Here is a 17,477-nt window from a genome sequence, read left to right as displayed (position 1 = left end):
AAGCTAAAAGAGGTTGGTTCATGAGGTTTAAGGAAAGAAGCCTTCTCCAAAACATAGAAGTGCGAGGTGAAGCAGCAAGTGGTGGTGCTTCAAGAAGCTGCAGCAAGTTATTCAGAAGACCTAAGATCATTTATAAGGTGATGACGCTAAACGATAGATTTTTCAATGTAGACAAAACAGCCTTATACTAGAAGATGCCAACTAGGACTTTCATAGCTAGAGAGGAGAAGTCAATGTCTGGCTTTAGAGCTTTAAAGGACAGGCTTACTGTCTTGTTAGAGGCTCTTTTAGTTGATGCCAATGTTCAATTACCATTTTGAAAATCCTAGGGTCCTTAAGAATTATGCCAAATTTACTCTTCATGTGCTCTACAAATGGAAAAATAAAGCCTGGATGATAGCACATCTGTTCACAGCATGGCTTACTGAATATTTTAAGCCCACTGTTGAAACCCACTGCTCAGAAAAAAGGATTCCTTTCAAAATAGTACTGCTCATTGACAGTGCACCTGGTCACCCAGAGCTCTGATGGATGCACAATGAGATAAATGTTGTTTTCATGCTTGCTAATGTAACATCTACTCTGCACCCCTTGAATCAAGGAGTAGTTTTGACTTTCAAGTCTTATTATTTAAGAAATACATTTTGTAAGGCTATAGCTGCCATAGTTAGTGATTATTCTGAGGGATCTGGACAAAGGAAATTGAAAACTTTTTGGAAAGGATTCTCCATTCTAGATGCTGTTAAGAACATTCATGATTCATGGAAAGAGGTCAAAATATCAGTGTTAACAGGAGTTTGGAAGAAGTTGATTACAACCTTCATGGATGACTCTTCGGGGTTTAAAATTTCAGTGAAGGAAGTATGTGCAGATATGATGGAAAGAGAGAGAATTAGAATTAGAAATGGATCCTGAAGATGTAACTGAACTGCTGCAATCTCATGATAAAACTTTAATGGGTGAGGAGTTACATCTTATGGGTGAGTGAAGAAGTGTCTTCTTGAGATGGAAACTACTCCTGGTGAAGATGCTGTGAAGATTGCTGAAATGACTGCAAAGGATTTAGGATATTACATAAACGTAGCTGATAAAGCAGTGGCAGGGTTTGAGAGGACCGATTCCAATTCTGAAAGAAGTTCTGTGGGTAAAATGCTATCAAACAGCACTGCATGCTACACAGAAATGGCTCATGAAAGGAAGAGTCAACTGATGCAGCGACTTCATTGTTGTCTTATTTTAAGACATTGACACAGCCACCCCAACCTTCAGCAACCACCACCCTGATCAGTTAGCAGCCATCAACCTGGAGGCCAAACTTTCTACCAGCGAAAAGATTATGACTTACTGAAGGCTCAGATGATGATTAGCATTTTTTAGCAATAAAGTATTTTAAAAATTGATATGTGTATTATTTTTAGACATAATGCTATTTCACCCATAATAGACTACAGTATAGTGTAAAAATAACTTATAAATGCACTGGGATACCCAAATATTTGTGTGACTAACTTTATAGTAATATTCACTTTATTGCAGTGGTCTGGAACTAAACCTGCAATATCTCTGAAGTATGTCTCTCTCTATATTATAAATTTGACATAACATTATTAGACTTCAAATTATTGTTCTGTTCTCATTTAACGAATCTCAGTTTTAAAAATGCATTCATACCGCTGTAATATACTCAAATTCTATGATGTATTCAGGCAAAACAAGGTCATGATCAAAGACAAACCACTTGCACTGCCGACTGCTGCAATCACAGTCTCGTCGTCCCATGATAGAATCTAGGGTAAAATCAAAAACAAAAACAAGCAAAACAAACACTCTTGAAAATGAAATATCTTAATATGTTGTTTTCATTCTTATATAGATTAAGAAACAACAAACTCAGTAAGTTTCAAATCTTATGTTATTGAGGTTTTTTTCTCATATCTTCCCACCACCATAGACAATTTTTTAAATTCTGTAAGTACTTATTAGTCACCCTTTCACTACACAGACTAGTAAGGTTTAATTCCGTTAATATCCTTTTCCTTTTTGTACTTTTTTATTCAGTGTTTTGCCATATAGTTTTGACAAATGTATTACTCTAAAACCTTTGTTGTTAAAAGTTGGGTGGGTTCTATCTTTTGAAATATATATTATATATGCATAATATATGTATCACATACGATATATATATCTGTATGTAAACATAAAATTTTACAAAATAAAATACCTATACACATGTATATAAATGTCATTGAAATGGGGGAAAAATAGAAGCTCATTAGTAGCTAGGAACAATTTTTTGTAGAAAAGTTCATAAGCATTGTTAGATAGAGGTTAAACTGTAAGCATCTGTGTTAAATTTTAAAAATTTGTATTCAGAAAGATGAAAACAGATTTCTCTTCATAGAAGACATACTTAGTAAATATTTTCGAGGAATGAACACTGAATTAACCATTGGATAGTTGGCTTGACTGACGGAGTCCTGATCATGAGCCTGAACACTCTGGCCAAGGAAAACCTTTGTAATGAGGAGGATGCCTAGTACAAAAAACAAAACATTTTAAACACTAATTCATTTTATTAATTTTCCAATATCACCTTCTTTATTGGCCCCAGACTTGACTGTGTGTTCTGTAAAGGTAGAGATCCTGGCTATCTTGCTTGCCACTGATAGCATATAGCACACTGATCCAAAATAGGAGCTCAACAAATATTTGTTGAATAAATAAAATAGTTATAAAAGATAATTCCTGTGATTTCATCAAACAAAGCTTTACAGAAAAGGAAGAAGGAAATAACACAATAATTTAGTAACATTTTAATTAAGTAATTTAAGATAAGAATTTTGTTGTTCTTATTAACTGGGTAAAAATTCATCTCTGTACTATCAGCATCCAGTACATAGCTTAGATCATAAGAGGCACTTAATATATGCCTACTGAATGGATGGACATCTGTTTTTTAGATCTTAAAGAAACTTGAAATTAACTAAATCCCAAGGATCTCTAGGAGTCACTGAATCCTATGAAGCAACTTCTAATTACTATGCATACAGTATTCAGATGACTTTAAAACTATGTACAAGTTATGAAATGTAAATTGGGAGAACAGAAGTATTTTGGAAAGGACATTCCAGCAGGATCAGGAAAAATATCATGAGGTATTTCTTAAGTGGAATGGAGAAGAATGAGAAAAAAAGAAGCAATTTTTTTTCAAATAGGGAGTTCTTTCCAGATTCAATACTCTGCTTAATTTTCTGATTATTATTAAATGAATGAAAGACTGCAAAACACACATAGTTTAGTTCAGCACAGATCATCTTAGCAGAGCCATAGTCTGGAATCTAGAATATTGCTCTTATAGAATTAAGTTAACCAAATTTTTGATTACCCAATCTTCAGAAGGTTGGATAGTTGAGACCAAAGAAAAGGTGTCCTCACTCCCTGACCGGATCAGTTCTCTTTATTTTACATTCTTTGGTACTATGCATTAATACTTCATCTTTGTGGCTCTTACTATAATTATAATTTTACATTTATTTGGATGATTAGTAATGTTTGTAAGCACCATAAAGGAAAAACTATGTCTAGTCTGTGTTGACTATATCTCTATCACCTACCAAGTGCCTAATACACAGTAAGCATTCAATAAATACTGGTAGAACTGAAGAATGAACAGTGGAAGAGGGTGAGGCAAGAGAAGACATGATGCACTGGTCTCTGCCCCCAATCTGTGGGTACCAGGGAACCTCTCCCAGACGTGTCCTACAAACTGGCTCATGTACTTTTATTTACACATATTCAGGATGCAAGTAGAGTGCTAAAGTACTAATAACTGTACACAAATTAAAATACCAAAAGTTTATTCTTTAAGGAAATTTAAAGCAATCCATACACTTCACAGTTTGTCTTTAGCCAATTTTAGATTTATAACCAGGTTTTCTTATCATCTTATACTTTGATGATTGAGGATAAATAAGGGCTCCCTTCCTGAGTGCTTTATACGATGATTATCACATGAGTGAACTGAGTTCTCTTTTCTCTTCCCTATGAATTTGGGGTTTGTGTGGGGTGTATGTTTGTATAACATACATATGTTAAGTCTGTTTTTAGGACACAACTTAATAAACAAAAGCAGACTATGAAAAATGTCTATTTCATGTAAGTTGGATTAGCTATGAGTAACAAATGAGTGTCATTAATGCTGCTGATAATAACCGCTCAGTAAATATATTTGTTGACAACTGGACCAAAGTAATAGATTAGGAAGTCATGTATCACCACGCTGGTAACTACTAAGTAAAATGGGTTTCAGAAAACCTCTCAGGTGGATAAAACCAAGTATCAAAAATGTTATAAAAATAATTTATGAATTTTAAGACTTAAAATTAAACTTAAAAGTTTAGAAGTACTGTATATTTGTGTTACCATGCCTGAAGAACTCATTCTCAAGAGAGTTTTTCTTCTCATCCTTGTACTTTTGCTGTAGAAATTCAATTCTGGGACACTCACACATACTTAGGCTGTTAGCAAGAATAACAGCATCTTTTCTGAGAGAAAGCTATAAAGACAAAACAAGAGCCTGAATATTTTTACAAAATTGACCATACTTCAGCTTTAATGTGGCTGGTTTATTATTTTGTTTCTGGGCAAAGAAAATGCAGGTCAGACTCACTGAAAGGCAGAAGATAACTTTCAGGTGCAACTTCATTCTGTAAAACTATTTATATAATACATTTTACATTTATATGTAAATAGATTTATGAAAAGTAATAAAGAACAGTTTTTGCTCCTGTAAAATCAGCCAAAGTTGAAACTGACAACTCTGTGTGGTGCAGGAGCTACAGTTTTGCACATTTTCAATGATATTCCACCAGCAATTGTGCAGATTCCAAAAAGAAAATTCTGCGGGAATTACATATTACATTGAAGATTCTTGTTTAAATAAATAAACAGTCTAATAATATATTGGGCCTAATAATATACATTATTTTCCTGATAAATCTGATTGTGCTAATGAATGGAAATCTTAAGTTTGCATTGTGACAATTTATTTCTTTAAAACTGTTTTATTAGAAATATTCATATTACTTGCTCTGAAAGCAGCTCAAAACAACAAAGAAAAGTCTCTGTTTTTAGCAGTAAAAAAAAAACTAGAACTAAGAGAGATTATATGATCTACCCAAGGACTCATGTAGAAATTGGCAAAGTCATGATTTGAACTCAGGTCTACTCCTCCTTGTCAGTAACTCAGAGTTTTGAAATTATTACCAGTTAAATGTTAGTAGCCAAATTATCTAGAAATACATCTTTTCTACAAATGCTGAGTTGCCTATTTTCTTATTGAAACCAGTTATGCAAAGAGATTTTAAAAAATACTAAAATGTGGCTCATCTGACCACAAATTCCACATCCCAGTAAGTATAATCTCAGATTTTTAATGAATATCACTAACTATCCTTTAGACAGAAACACTGTGCATGACCCTCTGCCTCAGCCAGCTACTGCCAAACTAAGCCAAATCCTTCTTCTAAACTGCTTACATACCTCATCCTTTTAATCAGATCCCAACTCTTAAATAATGCAGAACATGAATATCAATCTTTACTCATTGTGTGCACATCACAGCATAGAAATTTAGCTTTTGTGATCTATGTGCTACACAGAGATAAAGCAGTGTCAGTATGAGGGTGGGGAAAATGAAGTAGAGAATAAAGAAATGGTGGCAAGTAGAGAGAAAAATAGGATGATAGCTAGAAAGCACAGCAGTGTCAAGTGAATGAATTTTTTACAGGATAGAGACGACTTTAGAGAGTTAAAAATAGATTAAAGAAGTAGATTTCAAGAGTATCTACAAAAGGAACAGAATATAAAAAATAAGATGCCTAGAAATATTAAATAGATAATCATGAAGATAAAGTAATTCAGGATTCAACCAACCATGGATTGAAAATACTTGAAAAAAAATTGTAGGAAGTTACAAAAAAGCAAAACTTGAATTTGCCCTGCTCCTGCATCTATTTACACAGACTTTACATTGCATTTACAACTATTTACATAGCATTTACATTGTATTAGGTATTATAAGTAATCTAGAGATGATTTAAAGTATACAGGAAGATGTGCATAGGTTATACGCCAGTAGTATGCTATTTCATGTAAGGGACTTGCGCATCCTTGGATCTGGGTATTTGTGGGGGGTTCTGAACCAATATCCTTTGGATATCAAAGGATTGTGCTTTCCATGATAGCTCTAAGCTTTCTGTGAAACAGAAGTTTGCTATAATTTGAATGAAAGGATTGAGAATCAAACCACGCTTAATCAGTAGCAGAGCCTTATTCATTAGGAAGAAAGCATTATTCTGAATGACATTTTATGCTACCTTGTTTGTTTCACTGTCTTTGAATCCTTTTTCAAGTATTTGTAGCAAATGCTTTTTCTTCACTGTAACTTCAGGATCAAAAACATAAAAAAGGCATTCCAGCATCTTTCGATAGCTCCTTAAGAATAATTGAGACAAAAAAGTTTTAGAATTGATTTTAAAAAAGCTTAGCCATAGGTAAGACGACCGTATGCCCTGTCCAGGATGTTTCCCATTTACATTGGATGTGCCAGAGTCACTATTAAACTTCCACTCTCCCTAAGGCTCAAAAAGAGTTCCAGTGTGGTTAAACTATGAGGTCATCCTTGTCAAGGAAGATGCATGAAAAGGAACTATTTACTAACAAGGATATTTTCAATATTGTAAACTTCAAAAACAGAAAGACTTTTTTAAAAACTAAAATCAGACTGTTGTAAAAATGTTCTTTATCGAAGTTAACTTCTTACTCTGAATCATGCATATCTTCATTGTCCAAAAACTTTTGTAATTTCTCTTCAAATTTTAGTCTCAGAATACGGTTGTTAACTTTGATGACACGTTTTACTTTTACTCCTGTAATGCCGTATGTTCTGAAGTCCCATGTACAAAAACGTGATAGAATTAATTCATAGCAGGAGTTAAACCTATGTGGGAACACAGAATATATACAAAGAAAATAAGATTTTCCTTAAAATGCTGAGAACACAAAGTTACATATGAAAAAAGTAATAGCTCGTATTTTATGTTTTTCACTAAAGATACACTGTCATACAGTATAACTCTACTTTGGTTTTTATTCAGTCAATGAAAGAAGCTAAACTTTGAAATATAAAAATAATAGTTCATTTATTAATGATTATGTATTTATTCTGACTAAAAGACATGGGGCAATCCTCCTTTATTGAAACACTTTCTTTTTTTGGCTTCCACAAAACTATATGCTTCTGGCTTTTATCTTATTGGCTGCTCCTTCATGGTTTTCTTTGCTGCTTCTTTTTCCTCTGACAGACTTCTAAATGTTGGACTGCCCCAAGAATTAGTCTTTGCCTGTCTCTCCTCTTGTTTTCATAAACTCTATCCCTAGGTGATTACACTAATAAATTCCAACATTTTATTTTCAGGCTTTATCTTTACCCTACTTAGCTGGATATACACACACTTGAATAGCCAACTACCTGCTTGATACGTTCACTTGCATATGTAATAGGCCTCTCAAACTTAATTCATCCAACACACCTGCCCCTAAACCTGCTCCTCCTGAGTGTCTTCCACCTCAGTATACGGTACCACCATCTAAGTGGTAGCTTAGGTTAAACTCCCAGGAATAAAACTTGCCTTCTCTCTTCCTCACCAATATCCAGTTCTTTAGCAAGAATGTTTGGCTCTACATCTAAAATACATCCTGAATATGACCCTATTTAATTAATCACCACTGCTATTACTCCAGGCAAAATCACCATCATCTCTCAGTTGGTCTGTTGCAATAACGTCACAACTAGGGATACAGAAGTGAAAGAGGCAGGGTCCCTGCGCCTATGGACCCTATATTCCAAGGGAGTTGGATAAAAAATAAACAAGACGTAAATAAAATCTAAACTGATAAGTGCTCTGAAGAAAGAGAGGCTTGGGGTAAGGAATGGACTGGGGACTGCTTAAGATAAGTCTTGGTAAGACCTTTCAGAGAAGGTATTTGAGCTAATAACTGAAGTAGGCATCTACTACGTGAAGAGCTCAAGAGAATGTTTTTAAGTGATTATTTGCTCTCTGCTGCCCTCACCTGGCCATGTTCACAATAACTCAGGTCCTGTCTTACAGTAGCACAGAATTTAGATTAATGTGAGATTTAAGGGTGGTGGGGTCGACTGTATGGTGGCAGATGGAAAGTAAATGGTGAGCAAGCTGTGGTGTATACAAAAGTAGAAATAAAATGTACACATGAAACATACAGTGTTATAAACCAATGTTACCTCAATGAAAAAAGAAGTAAAAAAATAAAAATAAATTTGAAAAAAAATGGATCAATTTGAAAAGGAAGTAAAGCGCTCCTATATGGGATACATCTGCCTTTAAATGAGATGACTGGTCCTAACTGGGATAATCTACCAGGGCCTGAGCATAGGTGTGGGCTAAGATCACAGAGGTGAGCTTCCTGATGAAGACTAACATCTGCGCTCCTAATGCAGAGCATTTGTCTTTCTCACTAGCAAAGACTCAACCAGGGTACTAAAAGCTGCCCAGTTACTACTCCTCCCCTAGAACTGAAAAGTGAACTGCCAAAACCAAACTAAGCCCAGGAGCTCACAGTCGGTAGAAGAGACAGATAGAGACAGTGTTGCAATGCAGGATAGTGTTGCTAACTAGTTGAGGTCTTGCTGAACAACCAGATCATCACATGGAGTGGGAAACCTACAGTCTCACATATAGAGGGACCATCCTCTGAGCCTAAATCAGTCCAGGTCACCCCTAAATAACATCCTGGAACCACTGAAGCTCTCATTATTACTTGCACTCTAATTATTGTTGTTATTCTTGCACTCTGATAGAAACTAGTTCCGTAGGCATTTTATGTAGATAAGGTTCTGCTATATAGTAACAAAGAAGTATCAAGAACTGCCCTTGAGGGTAATCAAGAATACACCTGGTAATCAAGAACAGATGCAAGAGATGAAATGGACAATTCCTAGCTTCTCGCCTGGTCTCCCAGGAGGGGCACAGGAAACTCCAAGTAGTGTGATCCTTCATAGACCTCTTCTTTGTCTGGGATTTGCTTTGTCTTTCCTTCTCTGCTCTAGGTTCAGAATCTAGGGCTATATCCAGCCCAGAAACAAACAGTATAAACACACACAAAATTAATACTTGACCATAAACTTCTAAATTATATTCTGCTCTTGGGCTAAGGGCAATATGGTAAAGAGCAAAGAAATATTATCAGGATGTTTTCAAGGTTAGCTTATGGCAATGGTGTAAACAGAAATGTACAGGTGGCAAAAGTAGGTAACTGCCAGTTTTCAGTGGGTGAATATTCTATATGGAAAGTGTTTTGAAAATAAGACATTTTAAGATTTTTTAAGTTGATATTTGGTTGATAACCCCAAGCACTTAAAATTAGTTTAAACTAATTTTAACTATAACTAAATTTCAAACAGATTTACCAGTCATCAGATCGAGTGCCTTCTTCAAAGTGGATATTTCCCACAGTCTCCAACTCAATTAACAAAAGTGGGATCAATAAACCATGACTTTTCTTTTTTTGCTTGGCTTCAGTACGATAAGTTGCTTCAATTCTATTTCAGGAAAAGAAATAAAGCTATTAAAATGATCTAAAAACCACTAACATTAAAATTTATGATAATTTTCTTAAGCTGATGTTAAAAAATAAGGTTTTTGTCACTGGATAAAGAAAGCTTGGTGCTAACAGTTAAACCAGGTGAAAGACATTCTAATTTTGGCAATTAAAATCACCTCAAATTTTGTTAACCTCAGAGTAAGTGAAGGTTAGAAGACTTTCCTGGCTTCATGGCTCCACCATTTATGGCTCTCAGATCGTAGACGTCATAACATTTTTATGCTGTAGTTTCTCAGTAAAATGGCAATATTGATAGTACCTATACCTGAATAGGCTTTTCTGAGGATCATATGCAAAATATTTGTAAAGCTCTTAGCATAGAGTTTGGCACAGAGTAAGAATTCAATAAATGTTAGTTATTATTTAGCTAGTATTATTATAGGACAAACTAACTTATCCACTTAATGCCCTAGTATACATACATGAAAATTCACAGTACTTACTAAGTCTTCTTGCTTTATATTTCTAGTTGATACTCAGCCTGAGTTTGTTTCTACATGTTTCCAGACAACTGTCGTATGTGCTTTGTCCAGTCTCATCTATATCATGAGTGTCTGCACCAGTAGCAGTTAATGTTAAAAAAAACTAATGGTTTTAGTTTGCAGACACTAGAGTAATGATGTGACACTGCCACTCAAGGGAAATTCATTGTTCCTAGTTAAGTACTGCCTCTGAAAAAAACTGTATACTATCTTTGAACCAATAATGCTAATCTCTACAAAAAACTAGACTGGAAACACATTTCATGTTTTACTTCATACTATAATTCTTTCCATTCCTGAAGAAGGGAACTGAGCCAATTAAAAGCCCAGAACATTCTATTCCCTCGTGTTTCAAATTTGAACAACTAGATAGATAATTCATTAAACATACTCATCTAGTTTTTTGTTCCAGAATGTTATCCTTTCGTTCAAGGCATTTAATTTGGTTGCTATCTTCTGTTGAAGGCTTGGTTCTTCCGTGGCAGTTTCATAGTTCCTTGATTTTTCAAGCTCAGTTACTTTATTGTTATTGGATCTATCATTCTGCCCTTTGCCGGAGCCTTTGAGTTCAGTTAGTTCCCGTTCCAACTGTTGAAATCAGTATTCCAGAGAACAAAATCTTTTAGTGAAGTCTATTAAATATTTAGTTAATTTTAATTAACAAAGTAGAAATACAAATAATAAATAAGCCAAACTTCATAAAAAACATTGCAAGCATGTTATTATAATTTAGGTACAAGTTCGGTCAGCCAATTTCTCTTGATCAAGTGAAAGACAATATTAAATACTTCAAACATGGCAGTTCTCTTAACTGAAAATGAGAAAAGCAAAGAAAGAAATTTTTAAATATTATTGATGAGTTTGCTTCTACTAAAGTCAAAGTAAAATGATTAGAATGCTGGTTTTGGTATAGAGAAAATATTTAAACTTGAAACAATCTGAATTCTATTCCTCCTACTTTTCAATTTTCCAGTATTTTTTCAGCTACTTTGGTATTCTGGAAGAAAGTTAACATAAAAATACACAAAAACATGGGTACGGGTCTGCACATTTTTCCTTTTGCCTCAGTCTTCTATATACCTCAGCACAGCAATGGCTTTATTTAAAATTTTAGTATTTTGGGGGGTGAGTTTGGACTCTTTTTTGCATTCAGTTGTATTTTTAAGAAGTACTTTTTAAATATACGATTTATCTTGATTATGGAGGTTTGGGGCCCTCTCTTAGATTTTGGGCCCAGGTGAGTCCCTCATTTGCCCCACCCTAGTCCCAGCCTTGTAGGATTTCAAGATAAATTGTACTGTACACAGAAGTGTATATAAATAGAAATTTGCTAGGTATCTGTACTCCCTTCTCTATAATGGCTAATTCTAGCTGTTAAAAAACTAAGTAAGCATATTTTATAAAATGTCTATAGTTTGTATAATCTATAGCTATTACTTTTCACATCAACCTATAGCTATTATTTTTCATACATTAATATATCCATTTGCCAGTGAAAATGGCAGATACAAGATGATTTCACATACTGGCTCTCCTGTGATTTTAATTCAAATACATAATTTAAATTGGGTTAATATTTTAATTTTAATGTATTTCTGATTATGATATGAATTTAAACTCTGTTCATTTTAGAAAGAGTATTAAATATATTTAAAAGGTGAGTTTTAATGGTTACATGCTACTTTACCTTCAGAATGAATAATTCTTCCTCTCTTCTTAAACATTTAGGTAGTTTCCAACTTTTTGTTGTTGTTAAAGTGCAGTGATGAATATCCTTATAAATATTTATCCAAATCTTTAGAATAGAGTGCTAGAAGTAGATTTACTGGGTCAGAGGCTTTGAGCATTTTTTGACCGTTGATAATACACATCACCCAAACTACACCTCCATCCCTGGTGCAATAGTGACACACCCATCTTCACCAGGCAGAGGACCATCATGTGTCGTGCTTGACAAATTTGTAGGTGAAAATGGTTGCTTGTTGTCTTATTTCATATTCTGAAATTAATAATGAGATTGAGGTCTTCTTTCAAATGTTTATTAGTCAGTTTTTATTTTTCTTTTGTAAAATGACAGTTTATTTTTTCCTCAGTTTTTCTATTTGGATATTTTTCTTTTGTCTTGTTTTATTTATGAGTACCTTTATACTAAAGATATCGTGGTTGTCCATCATGTTTGTTGAAAACAATTTTTTAGATTGTCACTTATTGTTTAATTAATAATACTTTTTAGTACAGAAGCATTTTACTTTTTTTCAATCAAATCTAAATTCTGTTCTTTGTTATTTCTAGTATTTATTTTTATTTGGCAGACTGAGACCAGTTAAATATATTAACCTATATATTCTTCAACTTTTTTATGTTTTCATTTTTGCATTTAATTCTTTTTTCCCTGCTGTATTTACTTTGGTAAAGTTTAAACTAAGGATCCAATCCCCTACTACCAAGTAGTTTCACAATTTTTGGAACATCATTTTTTGAATAACCCATTATTTTCTCATAACTTTTTTTAATACAGTAAGTTCTTATCTTTGCAAAGTTCTGTTTTGAGGTAATTAATCCTTCATTTTTCAGAGTCTACTTTTAGTAAGGGAAATCCACTTTATTCTAAATAAAAAAGGATATATAATATAACTACTAAAGTATAGCTTGTTATAAAGTTCCCACTTTTTTTATACCTTAATAGTATTAGTAAAGGAATTTTTAGCACTTTAGACAAGAAAATGAATTTTGAGCACAGCCTGCTGGTATCTAATTGAAATGCAGTGAAATAAGTCTAACAGATCTCTGTAACTCTCCGAACCATTTTGAAATACACAGCATTTTAAATATTTTACAAATTAAAATCCTATACCTTTTTTAAACTGCAGATTTCTTAGCACAGAATGAAGCTTAGTTAAGCACTTAGAATCAAAACATCTTCAGGGCAAATTTACTTGAAACTTAGTGTTAATAAAAATGTACATATATTATGTATGTGTAAATACATATATAAAATGTAAAAGATAATGGTATTTTATCTGCCAGTTTTCTTAAGATATGGCCATTGAAACTTTACAGTATTAAATCTTACATTTTTTTTCAAAAAGCTGAATAATTTTATTCGTTCTTCTGGCAACTTCTGTAATTTACGTTTTCTCTCATTCAGTTTTTCAAGGTCTTCATTAAGATGCCTCTGAACAGTTTTTATACGCATATTGTAATACATTATTTTCTTCATTGCTGTGGTCTAAAAGTGAGGAAAAAACCAAAAGATTAGCTGAAACAAAAAAAATTATAAGTGATTATTAGTGGTTCTATATGAGTGTGATATGTTTTATGTAACAATTTAAAATTTTGCATGCTTGGTTACTAATAATGATCGTAGTTGAAATGATAATAGCGACACAGAATTCTCTATTTAAATTTAATAAGCAAAATATAAAGTTTCAAAGGTTTTCTTGGTGGATAATATTTTAAGTGTGAAGCATATTTACGTTTACTTTCACGATGCCAATATCGAGAGACTATAGACAGAATTCAATTTACAGAATAGAATCATTTAGCTAATGCAGCAGTACTACTAAGACAAATATATTATTCTTATTTGATTAATTTCGGGGAAAATAAATTTAAGAGAATTAAAAGCAAATGTAACATTATTCAATTCATTTTCTTAAAAGCATGGCTAAGAAATAGGATTTCACGGTTTGTTTTTTTTCAAATCTATGAAAGGATGCTCTAAATGAACTTCTTGTAAATTGAGCAAATTACTAAACTGTCAATCTAATTGAGTTATCTTGAATTCCTTAATATCAAGGGATCATGCAGTTATTAATGTTTATCATGATAAATTGATTAAATCCATCATCAAGAAATACCCCAGGTAAATGGTGCCCAGGAACTACATTAGTCAAAAAGAACTAGCTGAGAAGATAATAAACAAATCAGATGCATATTAAAATGTGACCTAGTTTTAACTGTTTACCTGAAATAATGAAGGCATTTCTTTTTACCAGGAAATTTGTACCTCAAATAAGCTGGAAGGCTTGTACATTCTTATGTGATATATTTAGTAGAGAGTGGATAAGTCATGATCCCAACAGAATTATTTGGCATAAAAGATGGAGTGGAAACAAATATATGGCATGATGAACAGGCAAAAGAAATTTCCTTTCCCACACATATTATGAAATTCTGAAACTGAAATCGCTAAACTCTTCTGCAAAAAATAAGGCATTCATAACATAGAACAGTTAGGGGAAAAAAGCTGTTTTAGGGTGATGATTAATGGATAAAAACTACTGATCAGGAAGAGATTATTTCTGAGGTGTAACTGAGAAGAAAAAACTGTAAAAAGGAAATGGCAAATGGTGTTTCTTGATTTTTTTCTTTTTTTTTGCCTAAAGTAGCAAGTAAAATCGGGGCCTACCTACTCAAGGGACATACTTCCACATCCACACCATTCCCCTGGTGATTCATCCAGTCCTTGGCTTGGTATCATTCTTCTGCTTTCAATTCCCATATTTACATTTCCAACCCAGGCAACTCTCTTAAATAGCAGACTCATATATCCAACTTAAATGTTCAAAAGACTGTTCAAACTTTATATGCTTAAATTAAACTGTGATTCTTCCTTCTAAACGTACTCCCATTCTATTCCTCATCTCATCAAATAGCAACTCCTTCCCTTGTTTAGTTGCTTGGGCCAATAACTTGGAATTAATCTTTACTTTTTCCCTCTGCACTTCAAATCCAATCTATCAACAAATCCAGATGGGTTCCACCTTTTAACTACTACCAGAATCTGATTACTTTTTACTTCCTTTATAAAATCCTGTATCAAACATCAACATCTCTCATCCAAGTTATTGGGATCTAACTGGTCTCTTTGCTTTCACCTTTTCCCTCTAATCCTCTATTCCTAATCCACTATCCAAAAGGATCTCTTTAAAACATGTCATCTTATCCTTCCTCCACTCAGAATTTTCCAGTGGCCTCATATCACTCAACATAAAAGACAAAATTCTTACAACATTCTGCAGTCTCACACGACCTGCCCCACCACCACCCCCGGTCTTCATCTCTACTTTCTCTCCCCTTCACTTACTCAGCTTGCTCAGCTCTGGCCACACTAGCCTCCTCGTTGTTCTTCACATATGAGAGGCATGCTCCTGCTCAAGGTCTTTGTACTTGCAGATCCCTGAAAAGCTTGCTCCCTTAACTCCTTCAGGTCCCTGCTCAAACATTGCCTTAGTAAATCCTTTCCCAACAATTCTATATAGAAGAGCCAACAGCCCTTCCTCTGCCCCTACCAACAATCTTGTTTCCTTCACCTTTGTTTTATTTGTCTCCATTGCATTTATCACTGACATACTAGTTGTTTACATAATTTAGTTGCTCATTATCTGTCTTCTCCCACTAGAAAGTAAACTCCAAGGAAGCAGGGGTTTTATCTGTTTTGGTCACTCTATTTTCAGTGCCTTGAACTGTGTACCTGGAATGTAACAAGCATTAAGTATTCGTTAGGTAAATTAATCAACCAAGTAATTTAGGGAAGCACATTCACCCTGCTCACCTTTTCAGAAAGTGCCTGATGAAAAACTACAGAGATGATAATGGAAATTTCAAAACTATGGTTGTCACAGAGAAGTTTTGCTGTTGTTTTTGACTTACATTGTTAGGAAAGACATCCCTCCCTGACCCTCAGTGACTCTGAACATCTGCTAGTAGATACGAACTCTAGCCCTTTGCTCAATACTGCAAGACAGTTCACTTCTTAGATTGGGGTGGGAGAGGGGATAATCTCAGTTTGAAAAGAAGAGAGAGAATGGAACTTGAGAATAAATCTTCAGGCTAGCAAGAAAAAAGAAATAAGATAGATAAATGAAGACATCCTTTATCTTGGTTGAAATGATGAATGAGCCACAAGGAAAGGACACTTACTGAATGGAGAGTTAGAAATACAATGTGGAAAGAATAGTAATAAACATAGTGAATTCCTATGCATTCTATTCTCAAATTGTAAAGCCTTTGATACCATGTCAAAGTAGGCCCCTTACTGGGAGGTTTGCCATCAGTGGCAGCCCAGAAATAGCTCTCTTTAAAATTTCGAAGATCTTCAAGATCTTGGCAGTGTGGTACCACTTATACTTACAGAAAACCCCAAACCATCTTTAGTTAGATTAAAATCTACTGTATCCTGGCATACTACCATCAACCATGCATTTTTTCTAATTTTGATAAATAATATTCTAAATGAGAGGAGGTTACTTGTTTCACTTCTGCTCTACTTAGGCTTTTTAAATTTTTTGTATATATAGCACTAATTCATTCTTAACAGTGATGATAGTTTTTCAGATTTCCTTCTTTAAGTTTTATGTAAATTATAAGTAATGTTTCTCCATGATTTCCCCTTCCAGTAGTCATCAAAACTGAGATTCTAGCACCAATGTTATTATTTTGTTTGTATTTATATGAAATATCCAGCTCACTGGGGCAAAAGGAGAATTGGTGACAAGACTGACAAGATAATACTACCTACCATATGTTGACATAGCCAGAAAGAAGCAGTTAATTAAACTTAAGTCACAGATAATTGATTATAGATGCACTTACATCTGCCAGTTCCTTGATTTGCTTTGCTGACACATCAAACGTGTCAAGTCTTTGAAGGCAAGGCAAATGATATAATACATGTGTGGAATAATTACACAGCAGGCAAACTGGATTGGTTTTATACTGAGGATCATTGAGACATAAATCCTTTAAGTGACGCAGCCTGGTTAAGTTAGTGAGGTCCTAAAACAACAGCAACAATAACGGTCAATTAACTAAATGTAACTGTCCATTTCTAAAGGAGGCATTTGCACTCTTAAGATCACCCATAATTTAATGCAGTGCTTTTGAATTATGTGCTTTAATACGTTAAAGTGATTTAGATGCATAAAATATTATTCCCTAGTGAAAAAAGATGCTAAGTACATAAAAAAATGGATCAACAATAATTTAACAGCAGACTCTATGTAACTATGCATTTTAAATATAAAAGGCCAAAGAATATTTACTAAGTCAGGTATTCCACATGAAACCTTGGAGCCCATTTACTCGTTAAGACACTATTTCCTCCCTGCCCAGAGCCTTTGCCAACACGTGCCCCTCTAGGCCTCCCACATCCTTCACCACCATACCCACTATTCCCCACGCTGACCACCTAGGAACTCTGCTCGCTGTTTACCTCAGCCTCCAGACCTGGTCTTCTCACCAAACACTATGAGACCTCTGTTCTATTATAATTACCACTGAACTCCTGAT

General features: G+C 34.1%; 1 protein-coding gene across 3 annotated transcripts in view; it reads right to left on the bottom strand.

Annotated features, from left to right (window-relative positions):
- The window catches only part of LRRC9 (leucine rich repeat containing 9), a 104,605-nt gene that overhangs the window by 73,204 nt on the left and 13,924 nt on the right, over window positions 1-17,477 (bottom strand). For 2 of the 3 annotated variants that reach the window (XM_072963151.1, XM_031679105.2), the window contains exons 7-15: window positions 16,782-16,964; window positions 13,258-13,413; window positions 10,576-10,772; window positions 9,509-9,640; window positions 6,824-7,000; window positions 6,378-6,495; window positions 4,423-4,555; window positions 2,411-2,533; window positions 1,672-1,787 (exon numbers count right to left, since the gene is read on the bottom strand). In XM_072963151.1, the coding sequence (XP_072819252.1) occupies window positions 1,672-1,787; window positions 2,411-2,533; window positions 4,423-4,555; window positions 6,378-6,495; window positions 6,824-7,000; window positions 9,509-9,640; window positions 10,576-10,772; window positions 13,258-13,413; window positions 16,782-16,964 (1,335 nt within the window). The remainder of the gene's footprint in view (window positions 1-1,671; window positions 1,788-2,410; window positions 2,534-4,422; window positions 4,556-6,377; window positions 6,496-6,823; window positions 7,001-9,508; window positions 9,641-10,575; window positions 10,773-13,257; window positions 13,414-16,781; window positions 16,965-17,477) is intronic. The other variant, XM_072963152.1, reaches the window with a different exon arrangement.

This window comes from Vicugna pacos, chromosome 6, assembly GCF_048564905.1.
Source record: "Vicugna pacos chromosome 6, VicPac4, whole genome shotgun sequence".
Lineage (NCBI taxonomy): Eukaryota > Metazoa > Chordata > Mammalia > Artiodactyla > Camelidae > Vicugna > Vicugna pacos.
The sequence above is the reverse complement of the archived record's forward strand: the minus strand, read 5'-3'. Positions and strand labels throughout refer to the sequence as shown.